This window comes from Cololabis saira, chromosome 1, assembly GCF_033807715.1.
Source record: "Cololabis saira isolate AMF1-May2022 chromosome 1, fColSai1.1, whole genome shotgun sequence".
Classification (NCBI taxonomy): Eukaryota; Metazoa; Chordata; class Actinopteri; order Beloniformes; family Belonidae; genus Cololabis; species Cololabis saira.
The window spans coordinates 51218848-51245316 of record NC_084587.1 but is presented as its reverse complement, the minus strand read 5'-3'; the positions used below and the strand labels follow the sequence as shown (position 1 = coordinate 51245316).

At 41.5% G+C, this 26469-nt stretch overlaps 1 protein-coding gene across 4 annotated transcripts in view; it reads right to left on the bottom strand.

The window, feature by feature from the left end:
- Positions 1-818: 818 nt before the first annotated feature.
- Positions 819-26469, bottom strand: part of LOC133447225 (teneurin-3-like) — a 331811-nt gene continuing 306160 nt past the window's right edge. For all 4 annotated transcript variants that reach the window (XM_061725813.1, XM_061725823.1, XM_061725804.1 and 1 more), the window contains 16 exons: positions 25154-25332; positions 21729-21833; positions 20518-20648; positions 18406-18575; positions 17544-17670; positions 16376-16573; positions 15492-15551; positions 13677-14021; positions 12424-12668; positions 12160-12341; positions 10235-10437; positions 8962-9072; positions 8699-8841; positions 8466-8590; positions 6847-6977; positions 819-4663 (listed from right to left, as the gene is read on the bottom strand). In XM_061725813.1, coding sequence (XP_061581797.1) covers positions 3908-4663; positions 6847-6977; positions 8466-8590; positions 8699-8841; positions 8962-9072; positions 10235-10437; positions 12160-12341; positions 12424-12668; positions 13677-14021; positions 15492-15551; positions 16376-16573; positions 17544-17670; positions 18406-18575; positions 20518-20648; positions 21729-21833; positions 25154-25332 — 3211 coding nt within the window. In that variant the 3' untranslated portion in view covers positions 819-3907. The remainder of the gene's footprint in view (positions 4664-6846; positions 6978-8465; positions 8591-8698; positions 8842-8961; positions 9073-10234; positions 10438-12159; positions 12342-12423; positions 12669-13676; positions 14022-15491; positions 15552-16375; positions 16574-17543; positions 17671-18405; positions 18576-20517; positions 20649-21728; positions 21834-25153; positions 25333-26469) is intronic.

The window sequence follows — 26469 nt, the reverse complement described above, 5'->3', positions numbered from 1 at the left end:
TAAAAAGCTCCAGGAGCCACTAGGGCGGCGCTAAAGAGCCACATGCGGCTCTAGAGCCGCGGGTTGCCAATCCCTGTACTAATTCCTGGCTATGTAAATAAAGCTGAATTGACCTGAATGCAGTATTTACATCCAACTGGATGTATTTGGAGGATGCTGTGGCGGTCATGTTCTTCGATTGTTTAACTTATATCTAGTCTCCCCACCATGAGGGACGTTTGCGGATGATTTCTGGCCTTTAGGATTAGAGGAGTTGAGCTTTGGGATTTAGAGCTAAACTAATATGAGTTTTTTCAGGCATGCAGTAGCAGTTTTAAGAGAAGAAGAAGATACTTTCTGAAGTTAGGACAATGCTACTTTGATTAGGAAGGTAAAAGGTTTCTCTTTCTGAGACAGAAAATCTTGTAGGACAAACCAACATCCTGGCAGGATTCATTGATACTAGTTTAGAATAAATGAACCAGATTCACATACGTGTGGTTTTGATGCTTGTCCTCGGCCAGAGTGTTGAACTGCCATGGAAATAGTTTTTGAATGTGCTGAACATCCGTTTCCAGTGTGTTTCTGAATATCTGCCTTCACGTTCAAGTATAAAATACCGTCAACTTTGACAAAGTACAATGAAACCAGTTGACTGACCTTGACAAAGTGTAAAACAAAAAAAAAAAAAGAAATGCAGCAAACCATGAAGTACTTAAATAAGTATACCTATAATTGTTAATCATATTACTAAATCTCCATTGCCGCTTTTGATTTTTTTTTTCATACATTTTATTCTTGAAATACAGAGAAATACAACAATTAAAAAAAAACTGTACTTGTTTCAAGAATTTTTATTCTTTACTGTAGAAACACTGTACATAAATTACTTTCTCTGAGACTAATATTGATGTATGGATAAGTGGAACTCCTCAGTCTTCAAAACAAAGTTAAACCAGTCAAACACTGACATCTGAAGTGTTTCTGGGGAAAGAAAAGAATGGTAGCACATGATATTAACTTTGTGTAAAGTTTCTGCAGTTTGTTTTTCCTGTAAAATGATTAAAAGGTACCTTCCAACCTTTGTTAACACACATACACAGAAAAGTCCTCTAAAAGAGTACTAAAACTCACAACCAATGAGAAAACATCCACATCAAGTTTTGATCTGTTACTGTTGCTTATGACACTAGTGGTGATGCATTGTCCTTTAAGGAGGAAGGAGCAGCCCTTCCTCCCCCATCGCCATGGCAACATGTCTCTAGTGCAAGCAGTACTACTACCTTTGACTGACAAAAGCACAAGGTCAATGCAATATAAAGCTGAGTCACAATTTCAAAAAAAATGTTTTTAAAAATACCCCGAAGGGAAATGAATGATTGAAGTCGTCGTGATTTTGCAGCAGGCGAAGCAGCGTCGGGCTGCCCGGGGCCCAGCGGGGAACGGGCACCTCCCAGACCAGGGAGCCCGCTCTGACTGTTTATGTGGGAAGTTAAATTACTCTTTAATTCAGAATTAAAATTAAATCTGATTTAAAATGAGTAAAAATGATCATGTAAACACCTAATTCCGAATGAAAATGGCCATTCCGAATTAAACTTAATTCCGAAGTAAGTGGCTGGTTTATTCCGATTTTAAATCCGAATAGAATATTTCCGTGATCATGTATAAACTCATTCCTCTTTAAATTAATTCCGGTCTTTCTTTCTGCTCGTTCCCTCGCCCGTCTGTCTCCATGACGCTTATATTCCGCGCTGGGCTGGTTTTCCAAACAAAGTTTCAAGAGCAGAGACCATTTATTTAATAAATAGCTTGGAGGACCTGGAAACAATTAAAAGAACAGATGGAAACAGGAAACATCAAAATTGTGAGCTTTTCAAAGTTGTAGCGGCTAAGTTAGTTTTTCTTCCGGTAGTTTAACTTCCGGTCCCCCCCCTATCCAATCAGAACCTTCCCAACCCCCAGACCTGTAGAGGAATTGGAGAAAGACCATCAAACGTGTTTTCCATGTAAACCTCAATTCAGAATTACTATTTCCATGTAAACTTGAAGGAAAATAGTTTAATTCTGAATTATATAATTGGGAATAATTAATTCTGAATTAAAAGCATCCCGTGAGCGTGGCCGGTGTGACGGCTCAGCTCCTGCTCCATCGTCTCCACGACTCTAGCTGGACCTGCATCAGCAGAGATGATGAAAAGGCTCCGGAACGAACCAGCATCAGTAAGAAAGTAAATAAAAACACAAAATTTGCTTCGTTTAGTTCATATCATGATCCGTTCTGGTGGTGGTGGTGGAAGTGTAATTATAGCATTAATAGTGGCATACATGTTGGTAATAGTAATAAACACTTGTTTATTTTTACATCCCCGTTTAGTTTGAAGCAAATGCAAGTATATATAAAAACAATAATTTTTATTTTCTTTTTAATTCCCTTGTACAAATTGAAGTCCTTTTTGTGCCCGTCTCTCTTAGAGAGAGTCCACAACAGTTCCATGGCAGCAGCCGTGGAGTAATAAATCCCGGGACAGGGTTTTTGCAGAGACGTCCAGTCCAGAGCGACGCGTCGACTCCTGCTCCCAGAGACGTTACCTGCAACATCCGGCAGGGGAGCAGGGGCATCTGTCACGTTGGCCACAGTTTATTGTTGTTTAAAAGCTTGCAGGCCGTCTAAAGAAACTCTAAAGGTGCTGTTTGAACTGGCCACTATGTCTCACTGTTCCACAGCTTGATAGCAAACAAACATGGCAGTCAGGTCCACCCGCCCGCCGGAGAGCCAGAAACAAAAGAGGGAACGAAAGAAAAGGCATGGGTCAGGAGGGTATTTAAAAATACCCTCTTTACAGGCTCGTAAAAACGCTCACAACTGTTGTTTCGTCATGTTTCAGGTCAGTTGGGGTAAAGTGACAGTTATCACCATTCCAATCCAACTTTAGCAACTTTGCAAAACAAAAAATGCAAATAATTGGCGAGCCAGCGGAGCCTCCTTCAGTCCAACAGGTTCGTTTGTGACATCGATTTTGTGTAAATAAGTCTTTTGACAATCAGGGAGTGGAATGATTGGACCTTGTTCATACGGTGGCCGAGACCCGCCATTGCTGAAAATTAAAGAAACTAGCAAATAAAAAGAAACGCCGCTGCTAATAAAAGAAACGCTTTGCAAATAAAAACAAACGCCGCTGCAAATAAAATAAACGCAGCAAATAAAAACAAACGCCGCTGCAAATAAAAACAAACGCCGCTGCAAATAAAAGAAATGCTGCAAATATAAAGAAACGCCGCTGCTAATAAAAGAAACGCTTTGCAAATAAAAACAAACGCCGCTGCAAATAAAATAAACGCAGCAAATAAAAACAAACGCTTTGCAAATAAAAACAAACGCCGCTGCAAATAAAAGAAATGCTGCAAATATAAAGAAACGCCGCTGCAAATAAAAAAAAAACAACGCAAATAAAAAAGCCACAACGGAAGTGAATTACCGGGGACTATTTTTGCTGATGCACCAGTGTTTTTACGTGAGAGGAGAAGAAGAAGACGAAGAGGACGTAAGTGAAAAGGAAGAAATAAGAAGAGCAAGGAATAAGAAGAACAACGAAGGAGAAAATAAGTGAAAAGGTTAGTGTTCAACGTCGCTACATGTAATTTTTAATGTGTTAGGCCAAAAACGCCGGTGCATCGGCAAAAATAGTCCCCCGGCAATTCGGTAATTCACTTCCGTTGTAGCTTTTTTATTTTTATTTGCGTCATTTTTTAAATTTTATTTGCAGCGGGGTTTATTTTATTTGCAGCGGGGTTTCTTTATATTTGCAGCGTTTCTTTTATTTGCTAAGTGCTTATTTTATTTGCAGCTGCGTTTGTTTCTGTCTTGCAGCGTTAACTTTTATTTCCAGCGACGGCGGGTCTCGGCCACCGTACGTCCAGGGCCGTGTTACCTTCTCCCGATCTCGCTCTGGCGCAGGAACTGGATGTTGTTGGCGCTGTCGGCCAGCTCCGGGTACTGCTCTATGGACAGCACGTAGTAGCCGTCGTAGCCCAGGACCTTGCCGCTGCTCAGCAACTGTCTCTTCTCTCCCTCCGTCCACAGCCGGACTCCCTCCTCCCCGTCCCGGACGCGCTGCTGCTCGCGCGCCCAGGCGCTCAGCAGGGCTCTCTGCCGGGCGTGCTCCAGGATCCGGGCCTTCTCCTCGTCCAGCGTGGTCCCGTATCGCACGTGCACGGCCAGGGCTCCGTGCTGCAGCTCCACATCGGCGAAGCGGCGCGTCCTCCCGTTCATCACGGTGGTGGACTGGGACACGGTGACGTTGACGCCGTTCTCCAGGGACTTCCTGCCGGAGGTGAGCCGCAGCGCGCTCAGGTCGTTCTCCGGCAGGCTGGTCTTGATGAAGTAGTGCGTGTCCCGGCCCTCCACCGTGAAGTGCAGATCCTCCAGGTAGAAGGCGTTGTTGAGGACGCCGGCCACTTTGATGCAATCCTCGTTGGCGATGTTCAGCGCGTTGGTCACGACGCGGCCCTGGATCACGGCGAACATCACTCCCTTCCCGATCAGAGACTTGACGGTGGCGAACCACAGCCAGGGCTTGGCCTGGTACGAGTGCCGGCGGTTCAGCTGGAACTCTGGCATCCGCTCGAAGGACAGGAAGGCGTTGGACTGACAGGTGACGGCCTGCTGCACGCCGGAGATGCTCTGGAAGAGAAAATACATTTACCTTCAACTCTCTCATTATTATTCACACATGCAGTTTACATGGGCAATGTCATTGCTCTTTAATTCAGAATGAAAATTAAATCAGATTTAAAATTAGTAAAAATGATCATGTAAACACCTAATTCCGAATTAAAATGGCCATTTCGAATTAAACTTAATTCCGAGGTAAGTGGCTGGTTTATTCTGATTTTAAATCCGAATAGAATAATTCCACGATCATGTATAGACTCGTTCAAAAAAATAAATACATAAATAAATAAAATAAAAAATAAATAATAATAAATTGGAAATAAAGAAATAAAGAAATAAAATGTAAAAAAAAAAAATTAAAATTACAATTAAAAAAGAAAATTAAAAAAAGAAAAAATGTAAATAAAATAAACAAAATTATAAAAAAAGAAAATGAAAATTAATAAAGACATTTTTTTTAAAAAAATGTATCCACTCATTCAACTTTAAATTATTCCGGTCTTTCTTTCTGCTCGTTCCCTCACCCGTCTGTCTCCATGACGCTTATATTCCACGCTGGGCTGGTTTTCTAAACAAAGTTTCAAGATGGCAGCACGCAGTAAACGCTGGTCAAGAGCAGAGACCATTTATTTAATAAATAGAAATAATTAAAAGAACAGATGGAAACAGGAAACATCAAAATTGTGAGCTTTTCAAAGTTGTAGCAGCTAAGTTAGTTTTTCTTCCAGTAGTTTAACTTCCGGTCCCCCCCCTATCCAATCAGAACCTTCCCAACCCCCAGACCTGGAGAGGAATTGGAGAAAGACCATCAAACGTGTTTTCCATGTAAACCTCAATTCAGAATTACTATTTCCATGTAAACTGGAAGGAAAATAGTTTAATTCTGAATTATTTAATTTGGAATAATTAATTCTGAATTAAAAAACATCATGTAACCGTGGCCATGGTTAAAGAAGCTCATTAGAAAACTGCCCTGCGGCCGAAGGTATAACAGTTATTCTCCCATTAAAACACACGTTTGAAAGAAGATGTCCAGCATATAGTTTACAAACTATGTAGTCTTCCAAACAAAACAGCATTTTAGCAATCTTTGGTCAATGTTTTGGAGAGTATTGTGATAAGAGAGTTGAGGCCACGGTCTCATCTCATGACGCCTCGACGCCTGATTCCAGATGATTCAAAACTACGTTTACATGCAGTCAAAATTGGGGTTATTGCTAATATTCCGGTTACTGAAACATTCTGAATATTCTGTTTACATGGTAATTAATCATTCAGGATATCTGGATCAAACCAGCGACGCGCGGAGAACATCATGACGTAATTCCCGTCATTTCCGCTTCTTCTTGTCATGGTTTCCCTGTTGGGGATATGTTTTTTTACATCATTACTCACTCTCCTGTCATTCCAGATCCTGCCACCCTCATCAGCCAGACCTCCTCTCATTCCCTTCACCTGTGCTTCCCCGCCCAGCTCCACACCTGGTTTCCCTCATCATCAGTTCCCCTTATATACCGGCCCATTTCCACCTTCCTGTTGCCCGATTGTCTAGTGTTCATGCCTAGCTTTCCCGCCCGCCCGCCCGCACGCCCGCCCGCACGGAGAACGTCATGATGCAATTCCCATCATTTCTGCTTCTTCTTCCTGTATCCAAATTCAAAACAGATGCTGCTTTGTGCAACTTTTCTCTCACCTTCTTGTAAATCTTCTATCCCGGTACTTTCTACCGTCTACAAATGCAGAAATGTTCATATCCTTCATTACATTTATGAAGTGATTAGTCTCCTCCTGGTCTTGGTTTCTCCGTGTTTATAAGAACTTCCTGGACTCAAAAGACCAGGATTCCTTGTGAACAGAGCATGTGCAGAAAACAAATTCACGTTCTGTTTGATGGGGATATTCTGTTTGGCGTTTACATGACCCAATATTCGGGTTTTAAAAGGAGTAACCCAGGGGTCATATTCAGGTTTTTAAAAACCCCAATATGAGCAAATTCGGGTTATTCAAAGGGGTTATTGGTGTTTACATGGCCGTGCAAATTAGGGTTATTGCCAATATTCAGATTTTAAAAGGGTCATTGATGCATGGAAATGCAGTCATTGTTTCAGCGAGTGTACTCGGGTCCGTGTACTCGGGTCCGTGTACTCGGGTCCGTGTACTCGGGTCCGTGTACTCGTGTACTCAGCTCGTACCGGCAGGTCGTCCCAGATCTGGCTCTTCTGCATCTCCAGCGACGGCTGAGTCAGGTCAAACTTGGGGATGGGGAATCCTGGGATGGCGTTGTGGAGGTGGAAACCAAACGTGACCAGCCAGATGTTTACATCTGCACAGGGAGGAGGCAGGAGAAATAAAAACCACGGGGAGGAAGATTAGAAACAGTGAAGTGCTTTGATTATTTAGACTTCATTTTAGTACCATTTCATTGACTCTAATAACAGCGACCTGATCGGTGCTGTCTATGAAACAAAGTTTGGTGGGATTCATAAACCATAAAAATGCGTCAAACTGTATTTCAAAAGTTCAAAGTTGTTAAAGTAAATTTTTTTTTAAATCACATGATATATGAAATAATGCTACTCTAAAAGAATGGTATGCAATTTGGTATAATCCTTTGTTAGATTTGGCCATTGTTGCCATGGCAACCATCAATCATCTGATCAAACCTGGATTAGTTTCTGGAGTAAATTACACATTAACTATAGTTTTTCAAGTATTAATTTTAGTAAAAAAGTTATGATTTTTATGTCTATAAGAAATGCACTGTTACTTTAAATAACGTCAAGGTCAAAGGCCCTCCAGCTCCAACTGCATTTACACGTTTTATTTCTTGTTTTTGTACGTTGGACAGGGTCTGTTAAACCTATGTGTGTGTGTGTTTTATGAACACTTTATTTTGCATTTTGAGTTTGTTTTTGATAAAAATATAATTACTTGATGAAATATGTGCTGATGTTTAGCTGAGCTTATATTCATCTAATTTTAAGATCTCTAAAGCACATCCTTTATTTAGGCCCAGTCCCAATCCCCCCCTAGTCTTAGTTTTCAGCCCTACCCCTAAATTTTGCACATTCCTGTGAGGGTAGTGGTGTCCCAATTCCTCTTTGCATCTAGGGCTAGTGGACATAACAAGGGGTAGGGGGTATCAATCTAGCCCTTCACAGCGAGGGATTTCAGATGCTGACTCGCCGACCGAGGACTAGAAAAATTTCCCAGAATGCTTTACGTCATCATTTGCAGACTGAATCAAACAAAAAAACATGGCGGACATTTCTTATTTTTTTGTGAATAAAATCAATATTTTGAGTTAGTTTCTGCATAAAAATGCGTTTTGATTACATTTCTAGCAAGAAATATATATTTTACTTTCATAATATTCACTCAGTGAATGTACATAATCAATCGCTTGCCCGTTGTTGCAAAGTCTTTTCAGATCTCGCCAGAATAAAGGCTGATTTATGGTTCTACGTTAAATCGACGTGTAACCTACGCCGTAGGCTCTGCGTTGGTGTAACGAAGAACCATAAATCAGGCTCAATGTGAAGCTACAACGTTTTCAACCTGATCTCACAAAAATCCGTGAAATGCCCAGGACCGCTGACGTACCCGAACGTAAGACACGCAGTGACGTAGCAAGTGGTGTCCCAATCCTTAGGGAAGATTACAAGGACCCTACGCCTGTGGCTTCATTTTTAGGGCTAGTGGTAGAAAGTAGGGGGAACATTGGGATTGGCCCTTTGTTAAGTTCCTTAGTTTCCCCTGCTGCCATAGTTCCTGTGGTGTTAGTGAGTTATAACGAGCGTGAGCCACACACCTGTCACATACTCCTTGACCTGGTGGATCTTGCTGACGGGGTTGTTTCCTCTGAACATGTACAGGTTGAAGGGCTTGGGGTCTCTCCCCACACGTTTCCAGGTGGTGATGTCAGGAGTCGTCCATCTGCAGAGAGGACATTCCCATCAGGAACACAGCTAATGCAGCTAATGCATGTAGCAATCACAGCTTATCTTGGACTACAAAGTAACACATGAGTAACAGAGTATCTACCTCCCTGCAGGGATGTCGTAGTCCCGTTCTCCAAAGTGCAGCAGTCGTGTCAGAGGATCGTACAAGCCTCCGTGGAAACCAATCACAAGCACAAAGTCCGGGTTGGAGTCAAAGTAAACCTCGCCATACGCCGTGTACTGCACCTACACACGTATAAGACATATCTACTGAGACTCTGGTGTGAAGAAACAAACTCACACACAGATAACATGCACGTGCCTTGTTGTTTTATGTCACAATAAGAGAATGAAAGAAACACAAACCTGTTTTAGCAGTAGTCCATTGTTGCTAAAAACAGCCAGTGGCGTCCCAGTGTTGTCACAGGCGATATAAAACTCTTCTCCACTGCTGATCTCCATGGCAAACACATGGCCCTGCAGAAATACACATTACAGTACAGTTAGTAGGATATAACTGTTGATAAATAACTCCAAGTGTATGTTTAAGATTGGTTATAAATGAAAAGTGTGATATAAATAAGTTATTATTAATATCATTATATTATTATTATTAATAATAATTATTATTATAATTAGGGCCCGAGCACTTGCAGTGCGAAGGCCCTATTGTATCCGTAGGAATTATTCTTTCTTTCTTTCTTCTGACGAAAGAAGGGCCTTTTTGCCCCCCTAAACGTGCCCAAAAATCACCAAATTTTGCACGCAAGCCAGGGCTGGCGAAAAATGTGATATTTCATGGTTTGCATTAATGGGTGTGGCCTAATGGCTCAACAGCGCCCCCTAGAAAACTTTGTGTCTCAAGCCCCACAATACGGATTTGACGTACATGAACGAAAATCGGTACACACCTGTATCATGTCGCAACTTAAAGAAAAGTCTCTTGGCGCCATGGCCGAAACCGAACAGGAACTCGGCCATTTTGAACATTTTGAATTAATTGTGTAATTTTGGCGCAATTTATGCCATTCCTTCGGCAATTAATACGCCCCGAACCGTAACGTGCACCCAGGTGTGTTATACATCAAAATATGCGTCTCCATCCTGCGACAACGCGCATTACTTTTCTCTTTCAACCGTGGCGACGCTAGACGCCAAAAAGCGCGCCCCCCCATCATCTGGTCCATATTTGATAGTTCCCCAAAAGTCACCAAATTTTGCACCAAGCCAGGCCTGGCGATAAATTTGATATTTCATGGTTTGCATTAATGGGCGTGGCCTAACGGCTCAACAGCGCCCCCTAGAATACTTTTATCTGCTATAACATTTGAATGGTTTGACATAAAGAGTCGTGGGTGGTGTTCATTTCTGATATGCTTATGGGGGGCGGTAGCCATGAGTGCGAGGGCCCGTTCATCGCTGCTTGCAGCTTTAATTATACTTATTATTGTTATTAACGGTTCTGCTCTAACTCCTGAAGTAAAAGATATTTAAATAACAAAGTCAATATTATCAGTTACTTTGTTACAAGGTGTTGTACATTCTTGAGCATTTCAAATATCGTTTTTTTGTTGAAGACACTGAATTTTTCTTTTACATTAACAACAAATGGCACATGACTCTTTTCCGAGGCCGGTACCTGCAGATCGTAGTAAAAAGACGTGATCTCGGAGCTGGAGTGGTTGTAGACGTGAGTGATCCTTGTTGGATAGTTCAGGTCAGCGTAGAAGAACTGCAGGTGTTGGCCAAGACTGACTTTTGACGCCACGCGCCGACCCAGACCGTCATAGCGGTACTGGATAGTCCAACTGGCTGCTTTACTGTACACACGAGTTAACAGACCTGAAATGAGAAGGACAAGTATGAGGAATGTGGATGAGCACAATAAGAAACAACTGAAAGGTTAGATGCTACAACTACAATTTGCAATATTTAAAAATTGCAAAATAATTCAAGCTAGTAAAAGTGCTGCACATTCAAGCAACGATATTATAAAAGAGATGCTGTAATTACTTAAAGCAGCACAATGTAACTTTCAGCTTTTGTTGAGTTTGGCGGCTCCTTTGGACAAAAGCGGTAGTGCTTTACCAGAAAGAACACTACGTTTCCCATGAGCACCAGCGCGTACTGCCGGAAAACTCCTGTCCCCCTCACTGCATTTGTTTTGATAATGTCAGGGTTTGACACTTCCCCCCAGTTTGTGAGTTTCTGTCTTGTCCCGCCTGTGTCCCATCTGCCCTGATTGTCTGCACCTGTGTCTCATCGTGTCTCGTTATCCCCTCAGTATATCTGGTCTTGTCATTCCCTTGTTCCCTGTCGGTCCGTACTGTTTCTACCTCCATGTCTCCTCGTAGTTTTTGTCCTTCACGATCCTGGTTTTTTGTTAATCCTGCTCTGCAGCGCTTTGTTTTTGCCTTTTTGTAAATAAACCCTTTTTTGTTGTGAACTCCTGCCTCGCTCTCCTGCGTTTGGGTCCTCAACTAAACCACATCCTAACAGATAATGAATGAAATAAGACGGGACGGACTTTCAAAACTACTTTTCTGTTTTCAGCGGTCGTTTGCAGGATGGATAGTGAAGAGGTAATGTATCTATTTTTGGCTAAACAATAAAATATGACGATGTTGATCACTAAGTTCAACTTGGTTTTATTAGTGAAGTGTTTCAGCGAGATAATGCACCCCGAACTACAAACTCATACACTCTGGTTTTGTTCTACTGCACCTTTTTCCTGTCACGTTTTTTAGAGGGACTTCGTCATCAATTAGTAGTCCAACATACTTACTGACAAAATAAAAACATACTTTATAACCTGTGAATAACTGAATGTTTTGCAGATCAGCCCTGCACAATTTTACAGTTCTCAGGAAAAATACTAGAACCCAAGACGAATCCCGTGTATGTGAAAACATTCTAATTGTGATTCTTATTGAACATAGAACTCTACATTTACATTTGTATCATAACAATTCTGTCTCTCTTGTCGGACATCCCTCCTCGTCTTTCAGCTCACGCCAGCGAGTGAACGCCGGGCCAATGTTTATTCTTGTCCGGGCATTTAGCTTGTTACTCTTGCGCTTTCTTTTTTCTCCTCCTTCGATGAAACTATTATTTTCTTGGGTTTTTCCGCTGCTTGGGCCATGATACCAGCTTCTGCTGAGCTCTGAGCTCCACGTCCCGCCCAGCTTTGGTCTCCACTACGAATGGGGAAGGAGGGGGAAGTGACGTATGCCGTAAAGCAGTCAAAGCCGTAAAAATGTGTAGTTTTTTAGTGTGGCAGGGTTCCTACCATGCTCCTCAAAGTTACATAGCGCCAGTGAAGGAGATACAGACCCCTCAGACCATGACAGAGGTTCATTAAAGCTGTTGGAAGTTGATGTACCATCACAATGATGATGATGAAATATGATATTAAGGTGGAAAAGTTACGTAGTGCTGTTTTAAATCCGTTCGTGCACAGGTTCCTTCATAAAGATGCAAAGATTTACTTTGCTTTGTCATATTTTGGCGTGACTGCGAGGAGTTGGTATTGTTGGTCAAACAGAAAAACTCCTGGCCTGTCACCTTTGGAGTTGTATTCAAATATCTCTGCCCCTCGCTGTCTCAGGAATCCGTCTTCATCCATCCGGTACTGGACGTCTCCCAGACGAGTGATTCTGTCCCTCAGGTCGTAGCGCAGAGGGGTGAGCCGACCGCTGTTTCCCGGGTTGAGCAAGTGCAGATTTCCATTCAGATCATAATTATATCTGAAAGGCAAGAAGTTAGAATATTAAAATCAAAAATGGCAGAAGAACACTTCGTGTTTTCCAGTCCAATAAGAGCTCCCACCTCCACATCAACTTCTCATTCAGGTAGACCGTCTGCAGCTGCCCGTCCACGTCGTACTCATATCCATATTTAGTCGTGTTGGCAAACGGTCCGATCTTGATCTCCCGCTTGGTGACCCGGCCCATGTTGTCGTACTGGATGGTGATCCAGTACATGAGGGACCGGAAGATCTCATACTGGATCTCCTTGATGCGGCCGTGTTGATCGAAGTGTTTAGTGTAGGTCATCACTGCCGTGGAAATGATCTGAGACACAAGGAGGGACACAAATGTTTCTACAGTGACAGAAATCCCTTATTCAACAAACAAACTAAAGAGAGAATAAATGAACAGACAATAGAGAGCGTTCAGACTCATTCTTAACATCCTTTAGATTGTCCTTTTAAGAGCAGATCTGAGTCTGCTCTCTTACTATCATTGTGTTGGATTGTTCACCCACTAAAGGCTGAATTATGTTTCTGCGTTAAACCTACGCCGTAGGGGTCGCGGCTACGCGGGAGGATCTCCGTAGCTACACCGTAGCCTGACCTGCACCTCCCAAAACATGGAACTACGACCCAACGCAGACGGAGAGGGCTGTGATTGGTTTGCAGTGGGTTGTGGTGGTTGCAGGTCTTTCTAAACCTCCCCCTGCATCACTTCTCATTGTAACAGTACAACGAAATTGGCAATAAAAATAAAGAAATAACTTTCTAGACTGTTTGTTTGCTGGACATTTGTTTTGACCGACAGATTTGTTAACCCTTGTACTGTCTTTGGTCAAAATGACCTCATTCTCCTGTTCCTTCTTTCTCCTGCTCTCTCCTTCCTTCTCCCTTCCTATTTGCTCCCCTCCTTCCTTCCTTCCTTCCTTCCTTCCTTCCTTCCTTCCTTCCTTCCTTCCTTCCTTCCTTCCTTCCTTCCTTCCTTCCTTCCTTCCTTCCTTCCTTCCTTCTTTCCTCCCTTCCTTCCTTCCTTCTTTTCTCCCTTCCTTCTTTTCTTTCTTCCTTCCTTCCTTCCTTATTTTTTCCCTTCCTTCCTTCTTTTCTTTCTTCCTTCCTTCTTTTCTTCCTTCCTTCCTTCCTTCCTTCCTTCCTTCCTTCCTTCCTTCCTTCCTTCCTTCCTTCCTTCCTTCCTTCCTTCCTTCCTTCCTTCCTTCCTTCCTTCCTTCCTTCCTTCCTTCCTTCCTTCTTTCCTCCCTCCCTCCTTCCTCCTTCCTTGACCCAAAGACAGCACAAGGATTAATCACCATTAAACTGAGCTTGATAATCTTACCTGATTTATGTCGTAATAGATGACTCCAAACTTTCCAAACTGCTCCACTTTCCCAGAAATGTCATCGAACTGGTAGAGGTCGATGGGCAGCGGCGTCTCGTTGATCACGGCCTGCATGCTGGTGACTCTGAAGCTGTTGTCGTACGTGTAGTCGAAGCGAGCGTTCACCATCCCGTCCTCGCTGAAGCGGAAGATCTGCCGGTCCACCAGCGGGCCGATCTGCCGGTTCCGGATGGAGCAGATGAAACCTTCGCTCTGCAGGTTCACCGTCTTCAGCACGGCTGACGTCTCGTCGTAGGTGAAACTCACTCGTGTGGAGTCGTAGAGAATCTCCGATAGTTTGTTCTGATGAAACAAATAAAACAACGGTGTGTGTTTACAATTATTAACAGTAGAATATCAGATCTCATGCAGCTAGTAGACCATCAAGAAAACAAGCTGTACAAATAACATGAACTATGTGCCAATAAAACCCTTCTATAAGTCATTCTTCTGGTTTTCTTCTATTTAGGCATGGCTTTTAGGGCTGCTTTCAGACCTGTGGCCCGTTTGTTTTGTTCCCATTCAGGTACAGTTGTTTCGTTTCTCGTTTGTGGCGAAATGAGCCAGAAAGAAAGAAAGAAAGAAAGATAAATTCCCGTTGATACGTGTTTGTGTAACAAACATGGCAGATCTGAGTCATTCCAGTTTTACAGTACATGTGTAACTCATTTAATTGGTTTTTATTAATTCAATTTAAAGGAGATTGAGGCAGGATTTATGAAAAAAATGTGTATACGTTTTAAGTTTTCTAGTAATAATGTCAGATGAAGCGTTCCAAACCCAAAAGAATGATTCCTCTAGTGTATCTCTCCGTTGCCTTGAACAGGCTGTGTGCTGCAAAATGTGCTGCAATTCGGTCCCAAATTTCCCGCGCTGTCCTGCGGATGTGACGTCACATGACGCTGCATGCGCGTTCTCCCCGTTCTCCCGTGCCGGCTTCACTGTTGGCTGCAGTACCCCCGACGGCCGTCGTGGCGAAGGGTGGCGCTAGAGAGTCTCATTTCTTAAAAGGAGCCTCATGCTCCTTTAATTGGTGTAGTTTAGTAGTATTTAGTATCTTTTAGAGCAGTGTTTTGGCTCCAAAGACTGAATGTGGTGATAGATTTATAGTTACAAAGATGGAGTTGAATTGGTATTTTTTTTACCGTCATTTTTATCGTTATCGGGATAAATGCCAGAAATTATCGTGATACATTTTTTAGTGCATACCGCCCATCTTTAGTTCAGATGTACCAAACCAACCGATCTTTAGGGGGAAACGCCCCCTGTTCTGGAACAACTGCTCCAAATGAGACAGGTTAAAGCACCCTGAGATAACTTTTTGAGATGTTTTCCGTCTTGCTCATAAAGGTCATGTGATTGTGCAGCACTTTTATCAGCTGCTGTTATTGTGGTGTGACCTCCCCGTTCATCTGCTACTCCAGGACGGACAACAGTGACAAGTCCCTCAATAACACCAGCTGATAAAAGTGACACTTCATCAGACGCCATCAGATCACTTCTCTCAAGACGACGGAAGCTTTTCCTCCCGCCTTCAAAATGGTTTATAAAACATAATGTCTGGACAAAAGAAGACATGATGAACTTAACAGAACTATCGGATTATTCTGTTCAGGGTGCTGGGGAACATTACATGTGTTTGTGTCTATTCCTATTTGTGTTTAATTAGAATTGAAGTGCAAATACAGTTTAGAAATGTGAATTTCTAACACAGGTATCAAGCATATATTTTTTAATGTATTAATTTGTATGAAAAACTAAAAAAATAAATACCTGTCTGCGATATTTGTAGAGTATCCGTCGGCCGGTGCCAAGATGGGCAATCCTGAGGAGCTGGAGGGGATAAAGTAAAACTAAACTAAACATTTACTCATTTATCATGGGGTCATGTGTAAGCCAGACCACGGTGCAACTTCATCAAATAACAACAGCATTTATATGTAGTATGAAATCCATTTACAGAAAGAACATACGGAAATAATTAATAGTGCTGTCAGGTGAATAAAAAAATTAATCTAATTAATTACATGATTTATAATTAATTAATCTAATTAATCACATTTTAATCTCATATCTGCTAAAGGTCCCCAAATAAAGCATTAGAATTCTAAATGTGTCCCTCAATGGAACACATTTAACCCTTGTGTTGTCTTCGGGTCAAGGAAGGAGGAAGGGAAGAAGGAAGGAAGGAAGGAAGGAAGGAAGGAAGGAAGGAAGGAAGGAAGGAAGGAAGGAAGGAAGGAAGGAAGGAAGGAAGGAAGGAAGGAAGGAAGGAAGGAAGGAAGGGAGGAAGGAAGGAAGGAAGGGAGAAAAAAAGGAAGGAAGGAAGGAAGGAAAAAGGAAGGAAGGGAGAAAAGAAGGAAGGAAGGAAAGAAGGGAGGAAAGAAGGGAGGAAAGAAGGAAGGAAGGGAGAAGGAAGGAGAGAGCAGGAGGAAAGAAGGAACAGGAGAATGAGGTCATTTTGACCCAAAGACAGTACCAGGGTTAAAATGCTTGCGCATTTTGCCACTTATAATTAATTGCGTTAATTTTCACAACGCGTTCATTAGCATGTAATTAATTAATCTAATTAACGCGCTAAACTGACAGCCCTAATAATGAATAAAGCCAAGACAATCCCTTCCAGTCATCTAGTGCACCAACATGCAGCCCCTCACCTGTCCGTCTTCAGAGTAGTCCACGGTGACGGAGGCGTTGCTCTCCGGGGGGGTGTACATGTTCCTGTAGTAGCCGATGGAGCGGATGGTCTGCATGGTGTGTCGGGCCACGCTGGGCATCGTCACCGCTGACAAACGCTCCCCCGCGTCATAGTCGAAGATGTACTGGTGCTGGCTGTGCAGCAGCATGACCATCGACTGTTGGGAAGAGACGCAACTAAATATGTAACACACTCCACATACCAGACACACAGCACAGGGCAAACGGGAAATATCTGTTTTCTATCTGACGGGGAAAAGGGAAATCATGAAATAAAAATCTTCTAGAGCAGGGGTCAGCAACCCTAGGGCGGCTCTTTAGCGCCGCCCTAGTGGCTCCTGGAGCTTTTTCAAAAATGTTTGACCTTTTTTTCTTCTTTTTTTCTCTTTTTTCTCCTTCTTTTATTCTCCTCTTTTTTCCCCTTTTTTCTATTTTTTTCTTCCTTTTTATTTTCCTTTTTAATCTCGACATTTTGACTTTTTTCTCGACATTTCGACTTTTTTCTCGAAATTTTGAGTATTTCCTCGACATTTCGACTTTTTTCTCAACATTTCAACTTTTTTCTCAAGAAAAAGAGCAACAACAACGACCCATAACTATGTTCTTCTCTGGAAAAAACACACCTGCACCGCGGCTTTAGAAGAAAAAGACGCTACAGAGCGAGTCAGGATGCAGCAGTGAAATACGCACCAGTCACAATTTGTCCTACTGTACCGATTGTATTTTTTTTCAAAATCATTTTTCATTTTCTCCCGTTCAAAAAGGTTGCTACTTCGCAGATTTCACCTATCACGGGTTCTTTTTGGAATGTAACCCCCGCGAAAAACGAGGGATTACTGTATTCCATTTGGTGTGTTATTATGAGTTTTTATTTAGTTAACATGTGCAAATATAATTTTTACAACTGCATATCCTCAAAGCAGACAAAGATCATTTATGTGTAGACCGTTTATCAGTTAACAACTTAACATAGCATTTTACAATTGAAACATGCAGGTCGCCACATTTCTTATGCAGAATAGTAGAAAAGGCTTTGGATGAGCAGCGATGTGCTCGTTCTGACATGCAGTTTTCAGCAGATAAAAAAAAAAGAAGCTTTGTCTGAAAGGGAATTGTGTGATTCTCTACCTTATCTAGATAAGTGTAGCTCCAGATCTTTCCGTCAGCAAAGACTCTGGTGGTAATTCTTCCCTGGGTGTCGTACTCCCACCTCTCCGTGGTGGGACCCCTCTGCAGGCCGGTCACCTGCCCCGAACTGGACACAAAACCATGGTCTCATTACTCACACACATTACATCCACTTTCATTACTTTGCAGACAATTCTACACTTTATCCATAATACCAAACTTCATTACCTCCAATATAACGGGAATCTAGTTTAGCTGGAATCTTTGATTTGATTTGATTTGATTTGATTTGATTTGAAGATTTTATGTCGAACATGCATGATTAAAAAATACAAAAAAAAAGTGAAAAAACAGAATACCAACGTAGTATCCACTTATCCAGTCCTACCCCTGAATCTTACATACATTCTTACATATAACAAGACGAGTTTCAATAAGCTTACTTATAAAACACCCATACTTACTTTAATTCAATATAGTGATATAATACTCAATTATATGTAAATATTAATATGCCGAGGTCACGCGCCTTAGACACAGTACGGTTGTCAGGGTGATGGGTGATATTCTGTCTAGTTCCCAGCTTCTCAACTATAAGATAACTTGTCTCTAAACATGTTCAGCTCACTCGGGACTGACTGTTCGTCTGACCAGTTGGACTGTGTGGCTCCATTCATTGAAGGTTTTTCCTCTTTTCATTAAACATTCAGAAAGACAGCTGAGGTGTCCTGACATTCATTTTTGAACAACAATTTTTGGCACCACATTATATATGTCTTATAGCCGCGCTTTGCCATTTCCTGTCAGCGAGTGAAGTAGTTTGACCAGATCAGTAATAATCCCCCAGCAGAGCGGAGCTCACCTGGAGTAGGTGAGGTTGACGGACAGTAACTTGCTGCTGGGAACCCAGAGCGTGGGGTGGCCCTGGGTGTCGTAGATGATCTTCAGCAGGAACTTCCTGTGGTCGTCGTAGATCTTCTCTGTTCTCAGCGAACGATCATAATCCACGGACAGTAAGTTCCTCCCGTTCACCTGGAGGTGGAAAGACCCGTGTCATGCAGAGGAGTTAGTATGGACAGGATATCAATCATGTTCCTGTCAGTAAAAACACAGCTAGGTGCAAACAGATTGGTCTTGTTTACTACCAATTGCAGCGGGAACTAATTATTTTCTTCTTTATCAGTGTTGTGTATCGGTGTTTTGAAAACTTTAAAAAAATTGCTGATACCATTAATTTGGAGGAAAATGTTGTGTCCTTCAAAACAGGAAGGACAGGAATCAGATGCAGCGTTGCTACTACTACTACTACTACTACTACTACTACTGCTACTACTACTACTACTACTGCTACTACTGCTACTACTACTACTACTACTACTGCTACTGCTACTACTACTACTGCTACTACTGCTACTACTGCTACTACTGCTACTACTACTACTACTACTACTGCTACTGCTACTGCTACTACTGCTACTGCTACTGCTACTGCTACTACTACTACTGCTGCTACTGCTACTGCTGCTGCTGCTGCTGCTGCTGCTGCTGCTGCTGCTGCTGCTGCTGCTGCTGCTGCTGCTGCTGCTGCTGCTGCTGCTGCTGCTACTGCTACTGCTACTACTGCTACTGCTACTGCTACTGCTACTGCTACTGCTACTACTGCTACTGCTACTGCTACTGCTACTACTGCTACTGCTACTGCTACTGCTACTGCTACTGCTACTACTACTACTACTACTACTACTGCTGCTGCTGCTGCTGCTGCTGCTGCTACTACTACTACTACTCCTACGATAAAACTTTTATTTTCTTGGGTTTTTCCGCTGCTTCGGCCATGATACCAGCTTCTGCTGAGCTCTGCGCTCCACGCCCCGCCCAGCTTTGGTCTCCACTACGAATCAGGAAGGAGGGGGAATTGACGTATGCCGTAAAGCAGTCAAAGCCGTAAAGATGTGTAGTTTTTTAGTGTGGAAGGGTTCCTACCATGCTCCTCAAAGTTACATAGTGCCAGTGAAGGAGATACAGACCCCTCAGACCATGACAGAGGTTCATTAAACCTGTTGGAAGTTGATGTACCATCACAATGATGATGATGAAATATTAGATTAAGGTGGAAAAGTTACATAGTGCTGCTTTAATGGTTGGGTTTTGATGATTGTCTTTAGTCAGTATACAGGGATTTGCTGTTTACAATCGATTGATGCGAAGCAGTTGTGATTATAGAATTTTTGGAGCAAATCCCTCCCCCCGTTGCTGTAATTTAGCCGTACATTGTTCAAGCTGGCCCAGATTTGGTCTGCATGACTGCAGTGGAACTCTGAACACGGTTACTGTGTCGTATTCAGGGCAGGTTGTTGTGCCCCCTGTGGGCAGCAGGAACCGTCATGTTTTCTATCATGTTCTGCGTTGTCTTGGAGGCCTGGGATTCCCTGTGTGATCAGTCCCATTCTGAACACATCCATGAGCTCATAGCGCCACCATGTGGTGAATGGAACAAACTACACTTAGACAGGACATGTCACACATTGTGAAAATGTACTTAGGAAGTTTATGCTGCCTCACAGAAATAAAGGCAAGTGTCCATTTAGGGGCGTGGCTGCCATGGTGATGTCATAGTAGGAACTCTTTTTTATTTCTTGAGATATATATATATATATATATATATATATATATATATATATATATATATATATATATATATATATATATATATATATATATATATATATATATATATAGAGAGAGAGAGAGAGAGAGAGAGCGATAGATAAATATATACAGTATAGACTGAGTGTCAGAAAGACTGAGTGGCAGCGTAAACTTTCAGTTGGAGCAACTGGAAAACATGTAAAATGGGAAAGAGCTGTCTATGGTTAGTACCACCCGGGGGGGTGTCCCATCAACACAGCGTGCAGCTTTAATCTCCAACTGTTCTCTGCTTATAAAAGGTTTGTGGTTTCTGGAGAGCGCTCACCCTCAGCTTCCTCCCAAAGACGATGACTTTCCCTCGCGTCTGTTCCTTCCTGAACCTCCACTCCACCAGGTTCTGCCCGTTCTCTCCCGGGAGAGTCATGTTGCGACGGGCGACCGTGGGGTTAGCAGCACCTACATGGAGATAAAGACAAGAGACAAGAACCAAAGCAGGATTTGATTGTAGAAAACCTTTAAACAAGAATACAGTATGTGGAGCAAAAATGAAATAAAAACATGGAGAACATTAATGTCTTTTTTTCACGATGATCTTTTTGCTTTCAGAAATAGCCCAATCAGAGGACATTCAACTGCATTCCGTTGTGCTCGTCAGTCAGAGTAAAAAGTATGGAGGTAGAGTTGTTTCTTAATTATTCAATCAAAAAAAAGATTTTCAATTAAAAAATATATTTTCAATTAAAAAAAAATTCACTTCAATCAAAAAAATGTATTTCAATCAAAGAAAAAAAGTGTTTGAATGCAAAAAAATGTTTTCGATAAAAAAAAAAGTGTTCTTTGTTTTAAATATATATATATAATATATATATATATATATATTTTTTTGAGCATGTTCGAAATAAAGTTTTTCATTCATTCATTCATTCATTCATTCATTCATTCATTCAAATACAATTTTTTGGGTCTCAAATATTATTTTTATTGAAGTGATTTTTTTTTTATTGAAAATATTTTTTTCTTATTAAATGATTAAATGACAAAGACAAAAATGTCCTACCCATAATATGGCCCAAACACAAAAAAAACACTACTTCAATCAAAAAAGTTGCTTCAAACAAAAAAACTTCACTTCTATCAAAGAAAACATTTCCAATCAAAGAAAAACAGTGTCCAAATGCATTTTTCTGAGTCTCAAATATTTTTTTGCATTCAAACACTTTTCTTCTTTGATTGAAATCATTTTTTTTCGATTTAAGTGAATTTGTTTTTATTGAAAATATAATTTTTGATTGAAGCAATCTTTTTTCTTTTTTTAATCTTTTTTTTATTATTTTTTTATTGAATAATTAAGAAACAAATCTACCTCCATAAGAAAGAACAACATGTGAAACACAAAGTTGTGGGTGAGCGAGCCTTCACCGTGTGGATGGCCCATATCCACTGCTTTAAATATCTTTCCTTTTATAACGCCAAATAAAACAGTTCAATAAGTGATTTGTAACTGCAGAAGAATCCCTTGGTGTGCTGAACACCGACCTGCCAGGATGTGCGGCTCCGTCTGGTAGTGCGTGTCCATCCCGTTGGCGTAGATGACCCTGAGTGAGCGGTCGTTCCCGACCTGGTAGCTGTTCCTGAGCTGGTCTGAACACAAAACACACACAGCACAAACATCAGCTGGGAATGGACCGTATAGTTAGATCCAGTACTGGAGTTGAGGGGGGATGAGGGGGGATGACATCCCCCCCTGAAATAAAAACGGTCCAAATCATCTCCCCTGTAAAACTGTCATCCCCCCTTTCCATCCCTTATGTCATTTCATCAATGAATGTGGTTTTACTGCTATTTCAACATTTAGAGTCATCACCAGAAAAATAACTTATTTGACAATTTTCACCTGTTTCAAGTAAATTTTCACTTGAAATAAGTAGAAAAATCTGCCAGTGGGACAAGATTTATTTTTCTACTTATTTCAAGTGAAAATCTACTTGAAACAGGAGAAAATTGTTGTTTTTTCCAGTGATGAGTCTTGTTTTAAGTGTAATGAGATTTCTTTACCAAAATGAGACATTTTAACTAGAAATAAGACCAATATTCTTGTTAAGATTGTGATTTTTTGCAGTGATCCATTTTACTTATCCTGTGAAGGACAGAGTCATATTGATAAGTTCAGAAAAGTGTTTTTTATTGTTGTGTTTTGATGTATTTGATGTAAGCCCAGAGGATATTTAAAGCTTACAGAAGGCTGCATTTAACAGTAAACAAGACTAGTTTTAGTATAAGCATACTAAAACTAGTGTTGTTTACCTAATTCAGAGCAAGCCTAACTGTAAAAAGGCTATTCTCAAATAGACATGTATATATAAATAAATTAAAAGGTTGTATTTACACTGCTTTATGTGGTGGCCATCAATATGCCTTGTCCCATCTAAATGTGTTCTGAGACAGTAAAGTTTAACATTTTTAGGCTTAACATTATTTAGTTAGTTGGCCCTTAATTCTGTCAATAGTCTACCCAGTTTAAATAAATTGTTCTGTTAAGAAATAGTTTTTGTCACTGATTATAAGAGACAGACGGATTCTTGTAATCCCACGACACCTTCATACACTTCCACAGCAGGTGATCATCAAGATGTTTAGATGTTTTATTCCTGGGATTTGTATCAATTACAGCTCTAAGTTGTGATGATGTTTTTCTCTTTTTCTCTTTCCCAAAATAGTATTTCCTGGCAAAGAGGCATTGATCTTTCTTTGAAGCAAACACTTTGTCAACACATGCTTTCAAGCTGCAGCGACAATATGGAAAGAAAATGGAAGAAGATAAATAAATAGAAAGCAAAATGTCAAAATCAAATAACTTGTTGGGATTCTATTGTGGGGAACATGTAACTAGCTATTAAGTGAATGTTATTACCGGCCGATGAGCACAGTGGAGCATCAACTGAGTTTCATTCCATCGTTGCGGTTTGTTAGCTTTCTGGCTTCAAAACCAAGTCCTAACATTATCACAGTTGCAGATTAAATGGTGTTAAAGTGAAAACTTTCCACGACTTCAGGGTTTCTCAGTTCCTGCAAGTTCTAGGCGTTTCCGCCAACACACCGGATTCAAATGAAGGGATCAACTCTTTCACCTGGTATCACTGGCCACGGTTACAGGATGTTTTTGAATTCAGGATTAATTATTCTGAATTAAATAATTCAGAATTAAACTATTTTCCTTCGAGTTTACATGGAAATAGTAATTCTGAATTGAGGTTTACATGGAAACCACGTTTGATGGTCTTTCTCCAATTCCTCTCCAGGTCTGGGGGTTGGGAAGGTTCTGATTGGATAGGGGGGGGACCGGAAGTTAAACTACCGGAAGAAAAACTAACTTAGCTGCTACAACTTTGAAAAGATCACAATTTTGATGTTTCCTGTTTCCATCTGTTCTTTTAATGATTTCTATTTATTAAATAAATGGTCTCTGCTCTTGACCAGCGTTTACTGCTTTGTTTGGAAAACAAGCCCAGCGTGGAATATAAGCGTCATGGAGACAGACGGGCGAGGGAACGAGCAGAAAGAAACACCGGCCATTCATTTCAATGGAGTTTGCTCAGCCAGCGCATACGCCGAAAAAGTTCCTGACTTCCGGGTTTACTTCCGCGTTAACAGGCCCATAGAGCATGCGCAGTTGAGTCACCTCCCATGATGCTCTGGGGCCTCCCATCATGCCCCGGGGCAATGACGTGAGTATTAATATAATATGTATTAATATAATATATTAATTAATGTATATTATTACATGTATAGTATTACATATATTATTAATGTATTAATATAATATAATTACATAATATATATTAATATAAAACATCCGTGGAATGCACGGACACGGCTGTGACGTCAGCCGTGACGTCACGCCCAGAAAGAGACTTTTCTTTGACTTTTCTGGCCGTTATAAAACATTTTTGACGGATATAAAGTCCATGACTTAAAAATATAGAATACAAAGATTAGTAATAGCCGGTGATTACAGCTGGAGGTTCCTGTGAACAAGTTTTAGAGGCTTCTCTTTTACTATTGCAGTCTATGGGAAAAAAGCTTTGGGCCACATGGGATTTTTTGTTGCAGTACCGCGGCTGGACACTGGGAAAAATCGGCGTGCCTTCTGAGTGCGAGATTCGGGGGCTGCCGTCCACACGTAGCCGGGTATTTGCTAAACCGAATATTTCCCCCCTCCGTTTATAAAATAATTTGCATCCACATTACATCGTTTTTTAAAAAAAAACCTTCCACACATAACCAAAGATCTGCGTTTTCGACAACATTCATAAGCATTCCAAACCTGTAGGTGGCATTATTTCCGGTTATTTCCCCAAATCCTACCCTATCAGAATAGCCCTCTGTTGTCGTCACTTCCGCCTAAACAAGCAACATGGCGCCAAGTTCCTTTGTTTGGACCGACAATAATTGCCAAAGGAATGGCATAAATTTCGCCAAAATGACACCATTAATTCAAAATGGCCGACTTCCTGTTCGGTTTCGGCCATGGCGCCAAGAGACTTTTCTTTAAGTTGCGACATGATACAGGTGTGTACTGATTTTCGTTCATATACGTCAAACCGTATTGTGGGGCTTGAGGCACAAAGTTTTCTAGGGGGCGCTGTTGAGCCATTAGGCCACGCCCATTAATGTAAACCATTAAATATCACATTTATCACCAGGCCTGGCTTGCGTGCAACATTTGGTGACTTTTTGGGCACGTTTAGGGGGGAAAAAAGGCCCTCCTTTCGTCAGAAGAAAGAAAGAATAATTCCTACAGATACATTAGGGCCTTCACACTGTCAGTGCTCGGGCCCTAATCAAACTTCCCATGTAAACAGCGTCTGCTTCTTTGAGCCGGGTGTGCTGGAACAGGGACGTTGGTAGAGATTGGTACGGTGGTATTGGAGGACTGGAACTACACACTGACAGCATCTTACCCTGCACTAGAGTGTAGAAAGAGTCAGCCGACGACAGGTTGGTTGTTATGGAAACGTCCTCGTCCCGCCCTGATGTCTCAATGTCCACGGCAACCGCTCCTGACGACATGTCTCCATGGAGATTAGTGACCACCCCGGTGGGGAAGGTCACGTTGGTGAGACGACCCTCGCTGTCGTAGCTGGAGGGGGGGGGGGGACGTTAGAGGACATTACTGTAAGACTTGGTAATTAAGTAAACAGGGAGGAGTAAGATTATTTCTACCTACTAATTAACCAAAACAAAAAAAAAAACAAACTGAGAAAACAATATTTGAAGCAAATATTTTGTGTCTATTACCATATGGTGTTAAAAACATGCATGCATTTGATTTGATTTATTGTATTTTTGTACATCAAGAGAAGTTTAACCCTCCTGTTGTCCTCATTTTCTGAATACACCCCGTGTCCTCCGGGTCAAAATGACCGGTTTTCCCTCTTCATTTGTATTTCTATAGGTGAAGAAAAAAATGTGCAAAAAGGAGTTTTGAATGCATTTTTATTCATCCCAATGACTCAGTTTCTTTTCTTTTTCTCCAGTGAACAATTTAAAGCGGCACTATGTAACTTTTCCAGCTTAATATCATATTTCCAGAGTCATTGTGATGGTACATCAACTTCCAACAGGTTTAATGAACCTCTGTCATGGTCTGAGGGGTCTGTATCTCCTTCACTGGTACTATGTAACTTTGAGGAGCATGGTAGGAACCCTGCCACACTAAAAACTACACATTTTTACGGCTTTGACTGCTTTACGGCATACGTCACTTCCCCCTACATCCCAATTCGTAGTCGAGACGAAAATGGGCGGGGCTTGGAGCGCAGCTCCGCAGAAGCTGGTAACCTGTTGCTGTGTTGTGGCTGCAGCAGCTCCACACACAACAGACGTGGGGAAAAGATCAATAATGGTTTAACTTTTCACCGCTTTCCTGCTTGGAGGCAGAACCACGGAGGCCGGCCAATTATCTGAGATAACAAATTAAAAGAGTAAAAGAGTCGTCGGCTCGGTTGGATCGCGGCTGTAACGAGTCCGACCAAACATAGCGTTCCTCAGTAAACAAACAAACACGCACACAGACGGGCGTCGGATCAAAACACGGGTTTATTAAACCACAAACAAACACTCACAGACTGGGGTCGGATCATTCAAACGGGTTTTATTCCCCACTTATCCAGCTAAACGCAGTTGCTGGCCAGCTCTCTGCGGTGCGATTAATTTTGTTGAGGAAAAAATATTAACTATTTGATTTGTAGCTGCAGAGGAAAAAAATAATCTCATC